General features: G+C 47.1%; 2 protein-coding genes across 3 annotated transcripts; one reads left to right on the top strand and one right to left on the bottom strand.

Annotated features, from left to right (window-relative positions):
• Positions 1-258: 258 nt before the first annotated feature.
• On the bottom strand, positions 259-2305 carry Ackr5 (atypical chemokine receptor 5). Of its 2 annotated transcripts, none has more exons than XM_090327454.1 (2): positions 2190-2305; positions 259-1697 (listed from the first exon to the last, which is right to left on the bottom strand). In XM_090327454.1, exon 2 carries the CDS (start codon positions 1676-1678, stop codon positions 488-490), a length of 1191 nt encoding a protein of 396 aa, XP_090183580.1. In that variant the 5' UTR covers positions 1679-1697; positions 2190-2305; the 3' UTR covers positions 259-487. The 2 variants fall into 2 exon arrangements, with proteins under 2 accessions (XP_090183580.1, XP_090183574.1); XM_090327448.1 differs by having other exon boundaries at positions 259-1694.
• A 7781-nt stretch (positions 2306-10086) lies between these two features.
• Positions 10087-17849, top strand: Rdh16 (retinol dehydrogenase 16). Its single transcript, XM_090327443.1, has 4 exons — positions 10087-10760; positions 13749-14007; positions 15439-15602; positions 16323-17849. Exons 1-4 carry the CDS (start codon positions 10448-10450, stop codon positions 16550-16552), a joined length of 966 nt encoding a protein of 321 aa, XP_090183569.1. The 5' UTR covers positions 10087-10447; the 3' UTR covers positions 16553-17849.

Genomic DNA, 17849 nt, shown 5'->3' with positions numbered 1-17849 from the left:
TTGTCCCCACAACTGCACAGTGAGATGGAAAATCAACAAGCACACAAACACAAAAGGAAAGTTTTGCAAGGTTCCTGCGGGACTCTCTTTTTCCGGCTAGGGTGATTTATGAAATGAGGACATCTAGTTCACTGTACAGAGCATCCCTTCAGCTTAGGCCGCCTTCCCAAGTCCAGCTGGTTGTGCAAAAGTCTCAGAAATCCAGAGCCATGGCTATCTCTATTATTTATTTGACTTCCCCTCCCACCCCACCCGCACACAAAAACCCAAGTAAGTAGTACATCACCAAGGAAGGGCTTGTTTTTCTTTCCATTCCACCCTCTCCCTCTCCCCACTTCTGTATTTTAAAAGATAATTCTAAATTCAGATAGTTATTTAATTAAAGTTTCAGTTGAGACTTTCCATCTCTAATCCTCCCTGGCAAATCTCTCACCTCCCCGTCCTTCTACTTTCTGGATCCAAACAGCCTGGAATCGACCTCAGCTGGCTATGCGGTGGCAGAGTGCAGAGCTGGGGGCCCAGAGGACACCTGGGAGTTTGGGCTGGGGCGGGGGTGGGCATGTGTGGCGCTGGGTGGACTGCCGTCCTTGGTGATGATGATGGAGTGCTGTGTGGAGGAGGAGGAGGAAGCCTGGGCACCTGGCCTGGCCTGGTCTTTGGGAAGATAATGGACCACCACACTCCTCAGCCGGCTTCGGAAGGCAGGGCTGAGAAAGTTGTACAGGATGGGGTTGGCGACACAGTGCAGCATGGCGAAACAATCGATGATGTCATAGAAGAAGTAGAGCAGGTGGGCCAGGTAGCAAGGGAGGGAGGTATAGATCCCCTGCACCGTGAGCACCAGCAGAGTCACGTGGTAGGGCAGCCAGCAGACGACAAAGACGGTGATGTAGCCACACACCAGCAGGCTGTAGCGCGAGCCTTCGGACTGGCCTTGTCTCCGAAGCCGGCAGGCCAGAAGCACATTGAAGATGGCGATGAGAGGGAAGGGCAGCAGGAAGCTCAGAATGGTGGTGGACAGGGCTACCACCTGAGTCCAGGTGCTGTACGTCTCCAGAGGCGCCATAAAGATGCACACGGGCTCCGAGCTCTCCAACAGCTGGATGTGTACCACCTCCGGCAGTGGCATGACGATCGCCAGGAACCAGACAGCTGCGCACACAGCCCGTCGTAGCCGATGCTGATGACGCTGCCACATGGGAGAACGACTGGTGGCAGTGACATAGCGGTCCACGCTGAGGCACATCAGGAAGAAGATGCTGCTGTACATATTGGCAAGGTAGAAGTAATGAGTGAAGCGGCAGAAAAAGCTGCCCCAGAGCCAGGTGTAGTCCAGGGTGACCTCCAACATCCACACGGGCAGGGACAGAATGATGCACAGGTCAGCCACCGCCATATTGAAGATGTAGAGGTTCGGCAGCCCAGGCCGGCCGGAGTGGCGCCAGTTGACACAGATCACCAAGACGTTCTCCACCAGCCCCACCACGAAGAGGGCCAGGTAGAGGACGAAGAGGGTCACCTTCTTGATGTTCTCATCCAGCTCCACGTGGCACTCGGACAAAGTGTGATTGAGAAAATACAGCAGCTCGGTCCAGTTGTGGATTTCTCCGGAGTCATGGTGGGGTCCTGCAGTGGGGCTCTCTGAGGGGCCCGGCCCAGAGCTGGGGTTGAGTGACATGGGGACTAGCTAACACCTGCTGGGAAGAAGGGAGAGTTGGAAGAGAAGGAAAAACTTAGGGGTGTGTGTGTGTGTGTGTGTGTGTGTGTGTGTGTGTGTGTGTGTGTGTGTGTGTGTGTGTGTAGAGTCTGGAGCTAAAGAGATGGGAAAAGTATGTTTAACATTCACACTGTGCAGACACACTGTGTCTTCAGCACTCGCAGAGATTGGGACTATTTGCACCAGTGCCAGCCAGTCATAACCCTGCTTTTCAGCCCAAGTGTTGCCAAGCAGTTTTTGTGAGTGCCTCACTCCTGGGCATGCTTTTGGAGCAGGGTTTCATGAAGGGCTCCTGCGCTGTCCTATTTAGACCACACACACACACACACACACACACACACACACACACACACACACACACACACACACCACTTTGCCCTCAGGGAAATAAATCTTAGGGTTCTACACAAGAAAGCCAGGTGTCTCCAAATTCTGACTTCTCCCATCTTTCCCAGGAGAGGGTGACACTCACCTGGCTCTCCCTTGGAAGTACTTCTCCTCCCCCAGGTCCTGTAAGAGCAGGGCTGTTAGCTGCCAAGAGGCTTCAGGGGTTGTGGCTTTCAGGGGGAGACTGGCTTTGCTGCTGGCTTCAGGGGCCAACCGCCCTTCATCCGGGAAGTAGAGAAGGAGCTGTCACTGGCTGAGGCGATAGAGGAGAGGGCTGGGATTTTTCCTGCATTCTCCCAATCCAGCTAAAGGGGATGTCTCAGCAAAAGACCCAGGAGAGAGGGGGGCTGGCGCAAGATGCAAGCACTAAAGCCCAGGTTCATCACATGCCAGCTGCACAAATGACCTCTTACAGCCTCTGCTGTATAGTATCTACTAAGAGAGAGGCTGTAAGATTTAAACAAGCCATTAAAATAAAGTGCTCAGCAGTCAGTGCTCAGCACAGGGACATCCATGGCCAACATCTGATCCAGATGTAACTTTCTTCCTACTCCCCTATTTAGCTAGGCTCCTACTACATAGGAGTCTATGTAGTAGACTGGAAAATTAGGCTATATTGGGTTGGAAAATTAGACTATATTGTATAAAGGAAGTACTGGGGTTTGAACTTAGCCTTGGGCTTGCTGGGCAGGCACTCTACTACTTGAGTCACACCTCCAGCCCTTTTTGCTTTAGTTATTTTTCAGGTAGGGTCTGGAGATTATGAGACCTGAGCTAAGCTGTTCCTCAGACACCAATTCTCATGCAGTCTCCTGCAAAGCTAGGATCACAGGCTGATCTCTACCTCCTGAGTAGCTGGGATTGTACACCATGCTCAGCCCAATAACTCTGGACTCCTTCCTGGTTCACATTCACCACCTACCATCCCCCTTGTCTCCTCCTCCCCTAAGGTTACTGGCTCTTCCACTTCATTTTGTGACCAGAGGTGAAATCATGAGGAGAATCTGAATGTGAGAAGGAATATGGTGGGGAGAGGTGTCAGCTTCAGGGAGACTCTAGGATGGGGAGAAAGAGAGAGGAGACTTTTGGCTTCTCCATGGGAGGGTATGGTGTGTACCTAGCTGGGATAGAAACTTGGAAAAAAAGGGACAAGTCTTTTCCCATCCTTTCATGGCTTGTGTCAGCTGAACTGCCAAACTCTCAGGAACCTGTTACCTCCATGAACCTTCAGGAGTTGCCTCTGTGGGATGGAGGGGGGCTCCTTCACACTCTGGCACTCAGTGATTCACCTGACCCACACAAGCCACTGAACACAGTGGAGTCACTTGGACCTGGGATGCTGGACTGAGGGTATGCTGATAGATTTAATTGAGCTGGATTCTTGTAACAAAGCCATCTCAAAGTAATTCCATGGTGTTTAGTATAGTCATATCATTTATCATTTAGTACAGTCATATTATTCAGGGCTTAAGCCCTAAATATTTTCATTACTCAGAATAAAATCCTGTACCCATTTCTTTTCTTTTCTTCTAGCCCCTGGCAACCACTATTTGTTGTTGTTGTTAGTAGTGTTGGTGGTAGTGGTGGTGGTTGTGGGGGTTGAACCAGGCCTGAGCACTGAGCTCTTTCACTCAAGCCTAGCACTGTACCATTTGAGCCACAGCTCCATTTCTGGCTTTTTGTGGTTAATTGGAGATGAGAGTCTCATGGACTTTCCTGCCGGGGCTGGCTTTACATCCTGATCTTCAGATCTCAGCCCTTGAGTAGCTAGGATTACACTGATGCCTGGCTCATACCAGCCTGCTTAACCCAATTGTCCTTCACAGTGCCCTTGATGGAAGCTCAGCTGGGGTAAGTGCAGGGCGCACAGCATGTGGTGGCCTGTGGTACTTCCTGCACAAGTGGGCCACACAGTGACACCCTTCCAGGGGCCCGTGACCCCGCAGGGCCTGATCTTGAGGGAAAATGAGAGAGCTGGCAACCACCAGCCTACCTTCCATTTCCATGGCATTATTGCCTCTGGGCATCTAATGTCTCTGAGGTTCATCCACATTGTAGCATGGATCTGTGCTTCATTTTCTTCTGTGGCAGAGTAATGTTCATATCACGTTTTGTTTTAAGTTTGCTAATTTTGTTGTTGTTGTAGTACTAGGGTTTGAACTAGGGCCATGGGCTTGCAAGAAAGGCACTCTACCACTAAGCCGCATCTCTAGCCCTATTTTTGGTGATGATTATTTTTGAGGTAAGGTTGCACTTCTTGATTTCTTGTACAGGTTTCTGTCTAGACTGAAATCTCCCCATTTTAGGCTTCCTGTCACTGGAATGACAGGAGGATATTGCCGTGTTCAGCTTCCCTTCATTGAGATGGAGTCTTAAGGACTTTTCTACTCAGACTAGTCTGTAACTGTGGCCCTCCTAATTGTCTCCCATATAGCCTGGGATGTCAAGCTAATATCACTGCACCCAGTTATACACTGTAAATGAGAGATAGCCTCAAACCACTATCCTCCATTTGTAGCCTTGTAAGTAGCCAAGATTGCTGGCATGAGCTAATGGTATTTGGCTTAACCTTTTTGTGATAAAGTTTGCAAATATTACCATTTTAACTATTTTATGGGGTACAATTCAGTGGCATTAAGTGTATTCGTATTGTTATAAAACCACTAACGCTATCATCCATCTCCGTAGAAGGGAAGTCTTTTAAAGTGTAGTGTGTGTGTGTGTGTGTGTGTGTGTGTGTGTGTGTGTGTGTGTGTGTGTGTGTTAGGGCTTGAATTCAGGGTCTGGGCACTGTTCTTGAACTTTTTTTGCACAAGGCTAGTGCTATACCACTTGAGTCACACAACTTCACTTCTGCCTTTTTTTTTCTTCTTCTAGTAATTTAGTGGAGATAAGAACCTCACACGTTGAAGAGAGTGAACTGAACTATGCAATTCATGAGTGGAGATGGGAGGAAGGGAATGGGAGAGAATGAGGGACCGATGATACTGTGTGAAAGGAAATGTACTTATTAACCCCACTGTACATCACCTCTAAAACAACAATAAAGTACATGAGAGAGAGAGAGAGAGAGAGAGAGAGTCTCTCACAGACTATCTTGTCTAGGCTGGCTTCAAATCACTGTCCTCAGATCTCAGCTTTCTAAGTAGCTAGGCTTACAGGCATGAGCCACCAGCACCCAGCAATCACTTCTGGCTCTTTGTGGTGGTTAATTGGAGGTAAGAGTCTCATAGACTTTCCTGTCCAGACTGGCTTCACATGTTAATCCTCAGATTTCAGCTTATGGAGTAGCTAGGATTACAATATGAGCCACAGGACACCCACTTCATTTTGCAATTTTCTTTTCTTTCTTTCTTTTTTTTTTTTTTTTTGCCAGTCCTGGACTTGGGCTTAGGGCCTGGGCACAAGGCTGGAGCTTTACCACTTGAGCCACAGCATCACTTCAGCTTTTTTCTGTGTATGTGGTACCAGGAATCATGCATGCTAAGCAAGCACTCTACCACTAGGCCAAACTCCCGGCCCAATTTTGCAATTTTCTTAAACCCTGCTTTTATCTATAAGATTTCATCTAGATCAAGACATTTATCATGAGCCATGACAATAACAGCGTAAAGTATGGCTTACTTTGATATCCTCCTTCCTTTCACCTAACTCACCTCTACCCACTGTAGCCCCTGCCGGTGCCCAGCTTACCAACCCTGTGTCGCGGTGGCTCCTTCTGGCAGAGCCTCAAAGGGACAGCACTCCCTCGGGAAGCAGTAAGTGAGAACTTTGCCATCTTAGCGTGACCTTCTTTTATGGAGTGGGGGGCAGCTGAAAAGAGAGGGAGCGTGAGGACAGGGAAGAGGACAGGATGGAGGTAGTCTCTTTGGCAGCTATGGAGGGCACACCATTTTTCTCGAAGCAGCAGTTGTAGCTGCCTTGAAACAATTCCTGGAAATTTACTCTTTCTCCTTCCCCACACCCCAATGCTTTGTTTTCAATATCTATAGACCAGACATTGTGATCACCAATGGGAAAGGAAGGAAGGTACTCGGGAGGTGATAACCAGACACATGAAGGACGGCTGGCGGCTTCCCAAGGCTGGAACTGAGACTCCGAAGAAAAGGTTAACTAGGCTGTTCTAGAAACCTCTCCTGACTTTTCTCACCTATGTAACAGGGGCAGGTGGAGGCCAGAGAATTTGGCAATGACTACACTCTTCCTTTCAGCAGCAGCTTCTAGAAGGTCACTGGGTGAAAAGACAAGTGTGGCCTTATTACTAGGAGGAAGCCAGCCTATTTGTGCAGCAACCCTGGAAAGGGGGGTTCTCGGGCTTTCCAAAGAAGGGTGCACTACTCTCCGTGGCTTGTTGTACTAAGCTCTTTCCTGATCACTCACCCCTCAGCAGACAGAGTGAATAATAACGAGTGTGGGAAACCAGACCTGACTGTGATATTTTGTTCCACTACTCGGTTGGCTGTGTGGCTTTGGGTACAGCACTCCACCTTTCAGAGTCGCAGGCTGCTTGCATACCAAGTGAAGACGTTGATGACAGATGCACACGAAGGGTGCACACGTGAGCATGCCTTTCTCCCACCGCTTCAATGGAATTCACCTTGAGACACTTGAGTCCCGCCACCCACCATCTTTCTCTGAGTTGGGTCAGTGCCCACTTCCTCTTTGGCAGGTGAAACATTCTCAGCTGCCACAAAGAGTCAGCGCAGAAGAAATGTAATAACGGTCACTGGACATCCACCATGTGTTGGACGCAGTTATAAGGGAGATGAATTACCACCTTTAGGCCTCATGACAATGATAAAGTGGCTACTCTCACATGAGGAAACTGAGGCACAAAGAACTAAACAACTTTCCCAGATCACTGTTAGTAATTCAACTAAATCTCTACTAAGGATTTTAAACCAGAATTCCTTGTATCTAATAACGCATTCCTGTTAACCCCCTGCAAAGTACCATATAGGAAACTTTATATTGTGAATGTATACTTTTATGCAGATTTAGGGCCTTCATTAGGTTCTCAAGGGTCTGTGATGCCCCACAAGGTTACAGATAATGGTTGCCCTTGAAGAGCTTCAAAGTGATATTCTTTATTATAAAGATGGGTATGGAATACAGATGGAAGTGAGGAGTGAAGCCCGGTGTTATATTTTCTACCTCTACATTCACTTCTGCTAGATGTGAGGTACGACCAGAAGCCAGAAACACAGAAGCCAGAAAAGCTCTGTGTTTGACTCATTCAACACATGAGGGCTGGATGTGGTGGTATAACCCTATAATTCCAACTAGATGAGAGGCATAGATAAGAGGATCAAAGTCCAAGCCAGCCCTAGCAAGAAACCGCCTGACCTTAGTAAATATTAACGAAAGCAAAAAGGCCTGTGGGTGTGGGTCAAAGTAGTTCACCTGTGAGTGAGAACAATATGTTGCCATATTCAAACGAAGGCATTGTTTCAGGCTGAACCAGGCTTCAAGATTCATATCATTTTTTCTCTGAAAAGTGACACTGATTGCTGAAAAATGTGAATATATGAGGAGGAAAGTGGTTAGTGGTGTGAATTCATTTCTATGACCCTTCTCTGGGTACATTCAAGAAGTGACCTCTTATCTCCACGGACAGAAATTATTTATAGGTGCTGTTCCAGGCTCCACCTAGAAGCCAGCAGCCTGACCTGGTAGAAGGAAAGCCTTTCAAACACGGACCTATGATTTACTTAGACTTCTAAGTCTTTTCAGACCCTCAGGCTTCTCTGTCTTTCCCAGGACTCATTTCCTGAGAAGGAGACCAGGTCCTGTCTAGTGGATCTGAGCAGGGACTAGAGCTCAGTCATGTCATTGTATGTGGGCACAAGAAGAAAGGAGAAGGAGAAGAAGGAGAAGGAGAAGGAGAAGGAGAAGGAGAAGGAGAAGGAGAAGAAGAAGAAGAAGAAGAAGAAGAAGAAGAAGAAGAAGAAGAAGAAGCAGCAGCAGCAAGAAACAAAAACACTTCTCTTACCACTATACCACTATGCCTGTCTTTTTTTTTTTTTGCCAGACCTAAGGCTTGAACTCAAGGCCTGAGCACTGTCCTTGGGCTTTTCTCAAGGCTAGAGCCACAGCACCACTTCTGGCTTTTCTATGTATGTAATTCCGAGGAACTGAACCCAGGTCTTCATGAATGCTACACAAGAACTCTACCACTAGGCCAAACTCCCGGCTCTATGCTGGTCTTTCTAAGATCAGAGATTCAGTGGCTCCCCCTTTTTTCCTCCCAGATCTCCCATTTCTGACAGGAAGGAGTGTGTCTTTTTAGGTCTGAATTTCTCTGTCTGGTTTAGAATGGTGTTACATGCCCCAGAGGTCTAGAAAGAGGTTTGTATCAGTAATTCATGTCTTACCAGCCAGAACTGTTTTCCTCGTTTCTGGGGGGCTCTGATAGGCTCCAGAGGAAGAACACCCTAACAGCAGAAAGAGTGGTATTAAAGGAATAGACAAGTCCTGCCAGATGGCAGATCCTAAGCCAACACCTGAGCCAACATGGCATTACCTCAAACTAGCCAGCAGGGGACAGGATGCTTCTCCAGCCAGAGCAGGAAAAGGCTCTCCTTTCTAGTCTACTTCATCTTCCTTTAACTAAATGGCAGAACTTTGGGTAATAGGGAAATATGGACTACTTTTCTGTTCCTTCTCACTCGCTTAGCTCCCTACCCCTCCTTACCCTGCCCTCTGAAAAAGGAGGTTATATTGTACAGTCTTTGGTCTCTAGAGAGGAAGCTCCCTCCTATGTGCCCATACAGAGCCCTCCATGCCTGGCTGAGGATCAAGACACCCGGCTGTTCCTGTGGTCCTTGTTTAATGAGTCTTTACTACTTTTAGATCATCAGTGTCTGAAGGGGAACAGATTCTCCATGTGTGACCCAAAAAGAAAGGACCAAGAACAGAAGAACAAAAAGCATGAGACAAGTAGCCAGGACTGGTGCTCCACAACTCAGTCCTCATGGAGATAGAACTGATGCCAACATGCTGTGAGATCGAAACAGGAGGGGCAGAAAGAGAGGGTTGCACAACGCCCAATTTACTGGGAACTTGTGGCCAGAACTTTGATCTTAGATGGTAATAATTTGCATCCATTCAGATCAGAAAGAGAGATCTATGTATATATGGGTTAAGAAAAATTTTATTGCCATCCTGGCTGGAAACCCCTGATTTATCTTAACTTGTCATTGAAGAATCCAGCATATCCCTACAGCCATGGATCTGTTGCAAAGTTTCACATAGCACTCTAAGTTTCTTCTAAGCCAGGTGCTAGAGGCTCATGCATACATTCCTGGCTACTTAAGATCTGGGGATTGCAGTTTGAAGCCAGCCCAAGCAGGAAAGTCGGTGAGATTCTTATCTCCTATTAACCAGCAAAAGAAAAAAAAATCAGAAGAGGAGGTGTGGCCCAAATGGTAGAATGCTGATCTTGAGCAGAAGTAGCTTAAGGCCAGGGCCCAGGCTCTTGGTTCAAGTCCTAGTACAAGGAAGTTTTACCTATAGTTTGCTGGGAAAGTATGTGGGGAAACTGGTTAGGGTAATTAATGGCAATTGCAACGTGAGATCCATGCAGCTTAGAAAAGATTATCTTCAGGAGGCAGAAGACACTCTCCCTTCCAGTAACTCTTGGAGTTTGATTCCAGTTCCCATTCTCTTTTTACTTCCCTTTCTTTACCTCTCAGGTCAGTCTCCTTGTTTAAGGCTCTATCTTTCCAGACAACTACAACCCAAGGAAGGCACTTGAGTCTTCTGATCCACTCCTTTGTCTTTTTCCTGTGGTTTTTTTGGTATAGAATGACAGGGACTTCATTTTCTGAGGAGTGATTCTGGGTGCCACACCTGATGAGGAACCCCACATTCTGGAGGTTTCACTGTGTGTTTTGGCTCCAAGCAGTAACACCTAATGTGTAGAGAAAGCCCGTGATGAGTGTTAGCATGCAAGGCACACGGAGTCAGTCTGAGCCTGGAACTTGGACAGAGTAGAGCGTGAAGTATATGTGGTGTGTGGGTTCCTGTGTGGGCATAAGAAATTACAGAGGAATCAATGCATTAGGAAAGTGGGATTTTGTAGTTGTGCTTTGCTTGTGGCCATAACTTGGAATATTCAAGGGTGATTAACCAATCAATATAATCAAAAGCAGTCCAAAGAGCAGAAAGGTGGGGCAAAGTAATAATTAAAGAAGAAAAAAAGTTCCAGAGAGTCAGTGATCGGGGAGGGACGTGAGAACTACACGCCAGAGACCTGTAGGCTCCCGTCTGCCACAGCTCTCTGGGTTTATTTTGCTAGACTTGTTTTACTTCATTGTGTCTTCACCTGTCCTCTGAGAAGCTATGTGGCTTTGCCTGGTGGCTCTCGTGGGCCTGTACTACCTGCTGCGCTGGTACCGAGAGAGGCAGGTGGTGAGCCACCTCCAGGACAAGTACGTCTTCATCACAGGCTGTGACTCGGGCTTCGGGAACCTGCTGGCCAGGCAGCTGGACATGCGAGGCTTGAGGGTGCTGGCTGCGTGTCTGACGGAGAAGGGGGCTGAGCAGCTGAGGAACAAGACGTCAGGCAGGCTGGAGACTGTGGTCCTGGATGTCACCAGCACAGAGAGCATTGCTGCAGCCACGCAGTGGGTGAAGGAGCGTGTGGGGGACAGAGGTACTGCCTGTGTGTGTGTATGGTTTCTTTTCTGTGGAGACAGGGGACAGCTCCTTCCTATGCGCTCCCTGGCAGGATTCTGTGTGATCCCCTGCAGGGAGCTGTGGGCTTTGTGGGCATTGCAGCTACCGGAGTGGGATTCATGCCTGTTCATACTGGCCACCTTTCTCTCAGGAGCCACTTACACCAGAGCCAAGGCCAGGCCCAGGTTCTCAGCAGGACAGGACAAAACTAGGAAGAGGATCATTTTTTCTCTTTCCTTACTTCCTTCTTTTCTTTCTTCTTGCTTTCACTGTATTATCTGTGTTTTGGGGGGTTAAGAAAGCACATCAGGGTGAGAGTTTAGCTTAGTGAAGCCTTGCCTGGCTTCAAACAACAGTCCTCAGATCTCTTCCTCCTGAGTAGCTAGGATTATAAATGTGAGACACTGATACCTGGTGGGAATATATTTACTTCATAGTTTGCATCTTATTCTTTTCATTAAAAGGGGGGTAGGGAGGGCCGGGAGTTTGGCCTAGTGGTAGAGTGCTTGCCTAGCATGCATGAAGACCCAGGTTCGATTCCTCAGTACCACATATATTGAAAAGCTAGAACTGGTGCTGTGGCCCAAGTGATAGATCTCTAGCCTTCAGGAAAGCCCAAGGACAGTGCTCAGGCCCTGAGTCAGTCCCCAAGACTTGCAAAAACAAAAAACAAAAACAAAAAGGTGTAGGGGAGGAAGGAGAGGCTAGGAGTGTGGCTTAAATGAAGTGCAAACACCAGTACTACCACCAAAGAAAATTAATACACAGGGCTGAGGAGTTTGGCCTAGTGGTTAAAGTGCTTGCCTAGCATGCATGAAGACCCGGGTTCGATTCCTCGGTACCACATACATAGGAAAAAAAAAGCCGGAAGTAGTGCTGAGGCTCAAGTGGTAGAGCTCTAGCCTTGAGAAAGTCCAAGGACAGTGCTCAGGCCCTGAGCTCAAGCCCAGGACTGGCAAAAAAAAGAAAATTATTACACAAAATAAACAATAGGCCAATCTCTGGCAGCAAATGCCTGTATCCTAACTACTCAAGAGGCTAAGATCTGAGAATTATGCTTTGAAGCCAGCCAAGGAAGGAAAGTCCATGAAACTCTTATCTCCAATTAATTTAATCACACACACACACATACACACACACACACACTCTCTAGTATGAGCAATTTTGCCACTTAGTGAAATTTTCTTCAAATAATAGTATTTAATAATTCCAGCCTTTGACATATAATTCTTTTTTCTATGTATGTGGTACTGAGGAATTGAACCCAGATCTTCGTGCATGCTAGGCAAACACTCTACCACTAGGCCACGCTCCTGGCCCCTTCTTAATTTTTAAAAATATCTCCAGAGTTTGAATTCAGGAATTGCTTTGCACATTTTGTTTTCAAGTTGTTTTATTTTATTTGTGGGGTGTGTGTGTGTGTGTGTGTGTGTGTGTGTGTGTGTGCGCACGCGCACATACATGAACTGGTTCTAGGACCTTGATCTCAGAGCTGCTCAAAGCTAGCACTCTACCACTTTAGCCACAGGTCTACTTCTGGCTTTTTGGTGATTAGTTGGAAATAAGAGTCTCACATACTTTCCTGCTCAGTCAAGCTGGCTTTGAACCATGGTCCTCAGCTCTCAACCTCTTGAGTAGCTAGGATTACAGGCATGAGCCACTAGCACCTGACTGTTTTTAAGTTTTCGAGACAAGTCTTGCTATTTAGCTCTGGCTGGAGTTAAACTTGAGACCCTCATCCCTCAGCTTCTCCAATGTTGGGATTGTAGGCATGCATTACATACCCAGTTTATTTCTTACTTTTTATTGTCATAAATGGCATCTCGGAAAACTTCGGTTTACTTACATCTCTTTAAATGCATCGTACCAATGTCCAGAATGACTAGACAAAAATCAGTGAACGGGGAGGGGCGGTCAGGAGAGAGATGGAAGAACAGCACTGTGGAAGAAGGGAGCATTTCTGGAATAAGGGGTAGAGCCTGTGTGCCACGTGTGGGAAGAGGAAGTCCTGCCTCCTCCCCGAAGCTGCTCTTGCATTTTACAAGTGCTTCTTCCGGACAGCTGCTCAATATCTCTGCCGGGGAAGTTTCAAGGCCAGTTTTCTCAGACAAACACAGCATTGTTTTCCAAATTCTCCCCAAACTGGGTCTTTGAGTCTCTATTCCCCAACCAAATTCCACCTAGATATAAATCTTGCCTTTTCTTCCCTTTTTCCTCATGTATTGTTCTTTTTCCTTTCTCCTCTCCTCTTCCCTCCCAATAGATAGTGCGGAGCACTCTGTATATGCTACCCACTAAAATCTGGAAGTTTAAGTGAAAGAATAAAATGTCTGGAAGGATGACATTAGTGCATAAACCTCCCACATCATTTATGTTTCCAGACTAATGAATGCACATGATCTTCCCCACATCTATCAGCTTTGAGGTGACTGCCTGTTCCCATGAGGCAGTGGGCTGGACCAGGAAGAGACACAACAGGAAGAACAGGGTGCTTTGGCTCACACCTTTAATCCTAGCAACTCAGGAGGCAGAGATCTGAGGATTGCCATCCAAAGACAGCCTGGGCAGACAAATCTAAGAGGCTCTTATCTCCAATTCAATGAACCAGCAAAAAGCCAGAAGTGGAGTCATGGATCAAATGGTAGGGTACTAGCCTGGAGTGAGAAAGCCAAGTAAAAATGTGAGGTCCTGAGTTTGAGCCACAGTACACACACACACACACACACACACACACACACACACACACACACACACAGAAGAAGGGAGGTATACATTTGTCAATCCCACCATCCTGAATCTGCACCCATAGCCCTGAAGCCTTATATATTCATTCTACTCGCTCCCAGTCCAGTACCTGTCAATATGTTCTGCACCTAGCTGAACGTGAATGAGAGCCAGAATGGGGTCCACCTTGCACAAATCTAATACAATGTCATTCTCTCTCTTATCTTCCCACTGTCCCCAGGACTCTGGGGCCTGGTGAACAATGCAGGCATCGCCTCTCCCTGTGCCCCCATTGAGTGGCTGAGCAAACAGGACTTTGTAAAAATTCTGGATGTGAACCTGTTGGGGGTGATCGAGGTCACACTGAGCATGCTTCCCTTAGTGAAGAAGGCCAGGGGCCGAGTAGTCAATCTCTCCAGCATCCTGGGCCGGGTTGCATTTCCTGGTGGTGGTTATTGCGTCTCCAAGTATGGCCTAGAAGCCTTCTCGGACTCTCTCAGGTACTGGACAGAGATCAAATACCCTGGGGGCACCTTTGGCAAGATGTCTTATGTTTTATTGGTCATGGGGCTTGAACTCTGGGCCTGGGCACTGTCCCTGAGCTCTTCAGCTCAAACTAGTATCTACCACTTTGAGCCACAGCACCACTTTTGGTTTTCTGTGGGTTAAATGGAGATAAGAATCTCACAGACTTTTGTGCCTGTGCTGGCTTTGAACCTCAATCCTCAGATCTCAGCCTTCTGAGTAACTAATATTACAAGGCGTGAGCCACGGGCACCCAGCAAGATGTCTTGTTTGATTACAGCTTTAACTACCTTGATTTGGAGAGACCTTCTTTCTCAGGTCATTGTGACTGTACCTTCCTTTTTCTGGATTTAGGTGACCATTTGTTGGAAACCATCTTTCCAAGTCCTGGTTACAGGGAGGGGATCCCAGGCCTATGTTCAGTTACACTTACCCTGTCCTGATAAGGATCCATAGTTGAAGAGTGTCTGAACAGTAATAGAACAGAGATAATTTGGGCCCAGAGCCTAGCCCCATGAACTCAGCTTCAGAGTCCTTGAGATGGGCATCCTGCGTAACTCAACAGATCCCTGTGAGACTCTTGTTTGAATACACAATAACTGTGCCTAAGCTCACTATCAGATTCTGGCCTTGACCTAAAATCGCTGGCAACTGGGCAAGGAAGGGACAAGACAGACAGAGTTGTCATTGCCATTGTGTCAGCTATGGTGATCATGGTAGCCACCAGATTTCTGGAAGGTCCTACAGAAGGGGTCTGAGCCAAGAGAGGAAGAGCTGAGCCTAGTAGCTGTGTAAAAAGGATGGAAAGAAAATGTCGAGTGTGAGAAGTCATCGGCCCAGAACCAGTGGGAGTTTTACTGTCCATGCTGCTGGGGTTCCTTGGGAAAGGCTAAGGCCAGGCCTGGCAGAAAGGAAACTGGGCAGGTATAAAGCATACTGTTGGGAGGGCAACTTCTCACTTGGGCCAATCAGCAACCAAGTACCATGCTGGCCACGAGGCATTTGAATAATGGCTCTGAGTGGCAAGGAGAGAAGATGAGGGAAGAGATGCTGCCTAGAGGACAGTTGCAGGAGCCCAACTGAGAGCTCCCTGCGGTAGGAGTGGGGATGGAGGGCCCAAGGAGTATGGAGCTGATGATGTGGACAAAGCCTGATTATCCATTAGATGTGAAGAAAATGGTAGAAGGGAACTCTTTGATTGCTAGGTAGGATTAGAGCAGATCTATGCACAATACTTGTAGTGCTATTCAAATGTGCAGATGCAATGCCTTCTTTATGACTTTTAGTCTCAGATCTCAAGCTTTTGAACTTTTTTCTCCCCGTCTTTCATTGGATTGTTATTGTTTTATTTCTGTTTTTTTTTTTCTCCCTCTGAAACCCTTGCATTCTGCCCATTTGTCTTGCAGGAGGGAACTCCTCTATTTTGGGGTGAAAGTGGCTATTATTGAACCTGGTTTCTTCAACACTGACTTAGTCAAAAGTGATTCATTTCTGATGAGCCCCAAGGAGCTATGGAACCAGGCCAGCTCAGAGATCAAGGAGGCCTATGGCGAGGAATTTCTGGCATCCTGTAAGTGAACTGAGGACAGCGGGGAAACTTGGACCCTCATCCAGAATCCTTAGCCTATGATAAGTGCCTCTGATAGTCTATGGTTTGCCATGGATGAATTCTTTAGTATTGTACGGGCAATCATTGACCTAAGACAGGACCCTAGCATAGCAGAAGCTGGAACTGGAAAGTGAAGCCAGGCACGGAAGACTGCACATGCGGGTGAGCTGGATGGAGCGCCTACTTTCCATCTGCTTAGCTTTCCTTCTTTTTTTTTTTTTTTTTTTTTTTTTTTGCCAGTCCTGGGCTTGAGCTCAGGGCCTGAGCCCTGAGCACTGTCCTTGGACTTTCTCAAGGCTAGAGCTCTACCACTTGAGCCTCAGCACCACTTCTGGCTTTTTTCTATGTATGTGGTACCGAGGAATCGAACCCGGGTCTTCATGCATGCTAGGCAAGCACTTTAACCACTAGGCCAAACTCCCGGCCCCTAGCTTTCCTTCTTTTAAGGATAGAGAACTTTGCTTAATGCCCTGCCCAAATGCCCAGGAACTGAGGCAGAGTGTGGAACAATTGCTCCTTGTGGATGGTCTGGTACTTTCAGAGTATTTGGATGGATTAGGACCTGGCTTCCTAGGGTGGGAGGCATGAGGTCTTAAGAGACACTTCCCTCTCCTCACTGATCCCAGAGTAGGAGTGGTGGGAGGGAGACAGATATCTGAATCAGTTTCTCATTCTCTCCAGATCTGAAATTTCTAACAGCAGTGCCCCAAAAGAGCTCAAAGGACCTGTTCATGGTGACAGACTGTATGGAGCATGCTCTGATCGCCTGTCACCCTCGTACTCGCTACTCAGCTGGCTGGGATGCCAAGCTCTTCTACATCCCCCTGAGCTACTTGCCTACCTCTCTAGTGGATGCCATAGTTGAATGGACTTCCATAAAGCCAGCCAAAGCCTACGAAGCCAACCGTTAGGTACACAGTTGGGGAAATGGGGTTGGGTACCGTGAGGGAGGAGCACCTCAGGGGAAGAGAGAGCACTGTCATTTTGGGAAAGCTCCCATTCCACCTTCTTCATTCCAAAGAATCCTATTAGAACATTATTCTTTAAGATGGATGAGGTAACCAGGTACCAGTGGCTCAAACTTATCTATACTTCTGGCTACTCAGGAGGCTGAGACCTGAGGATCACAGGTTGAAGCCAGCCCGGGCAGGAAAGTCCAGGAGACTCTTATCTCCAATTAACCACTAAAAAGTCAGAAGGAGAACTATGGCTCAAGCACTAGAATGCTAATCTTGTGCAAAAAAAGCTAAGGGACAGTGACCAGGCCCCAAGTACAAGCCTTAGTACTGCACAAAAAAAAAAAAAAATCCTGGTAAGTGTGGGAAAAAGGAACCAAGGAATAGGAATTTCACTGCACTGAGACCAGTTGACTTAGGCGGCTCCCCAGGGTTCTGAACATCATGGCGTATTATGAGTAACTCACACAACTTACAGTGCTGTGGCAGATACTCTGCCCACTCTTCTGATCCTGACCTCCTTCTCTGGGTTTGCATTGGCGCTGGCTAGTTTACACCTTTCCACAACATGGAATGACCTGGAGACACCCTTCTGAAATTTTAATTGGCACTACCAGCAATCTATACCAGCCTTAGGCTTCGAGTGCCAAATCAGTGGGCACTACTATCAGTAGGCACTGGCTGGAAAGTGGTATTACCGGTAGCAATCCTTCTAGATGATGCAGAAACCCATTTCTCCCCTAGTTCTTTCTTCCCATCTTCTTTCTTTTTCTTTCTTTCTTTCTCTCCCTTCTTCTTTCTCTCTTTCTCCTTCCCTCCCTGCCTCCTCTCTAATTCCCCTATCCCCCCCCACTCTCTCTCTTTCTCTCTGGTTTGAACTAAGGGCCTCATACCTGCTAGTCTGGTGTTATAGCAGACTAAAATTAATTTGGGGAAGAGGCATTAAAACTCTTGTTTTAATCTTTAAGTAGCTGTACAAGGAGGTTTCAATTCATGCCAATTTACAAGTACAATGCATCTTGATGAATGTGTGATACCCTTATTGTTCTCCCCCTCCCATCTCTCCCAACCCCCACTTATCTCCTCAAGTTGCCTAGCGCCATTTTTACCTATGTTCATTCATTGATTGTTATGACTATATTTGTCTACACTTTCTCTCATCATTTATCTGCCGCTCCCCCCATCCTCACTGCCTGCTGGCTAACCATGTTTCAGTTTCCTCAATAAAACCATTTTTAAAAATGTCTTAAAA

Source organism: Megascapheus bottae, chromosome 2 (assembly GCF_031878675.1).
Source record: "Megascapheus bottae isolate mThoBot1 chromosome 2, mThoBot2.hap1, whole genome shotgun sequence".
Lineage (NCBI taxonomy): Eukaryota > Metazoa > Chordata > Mammalia > Rodentia > Geomyidae > Megascapheus > Megascapheus bottae.
This window is presented reverse-complemented; position numbering and strand designations above follow the sequence as displayed.

Coding starts and splice junctions, on each gene's coding strand:
- Rdh16 (XM_090327443.1), top strand. CDS start 10,448: ATGTGGCTTTGCCTGGTGGCTCTCGTGGGCCTGTACTACCTGCTGCGC. Junction 10,761..13,748: donor GGAGCGTGTGGGGGACAGAG/GTACTGCCTGTG, acceptor CACTGTCCCCAG/GACTCTGGGGCCTGGTGAAC. Junction 14,008..15,438: donor GCCTTCTCGGACTCTCTCAG/GTACTGGACAGA, acceptor TTTGTCTTGCAG/GAGGGAACTCCTCTATTTTG.
- Ackr5 (XM_090327454.1), bottom strand. CDS start 1,678: ATGTCACTCAACCCCAGCTCTGGGCCGGGCCCCTCAGAGAGCCCCACT.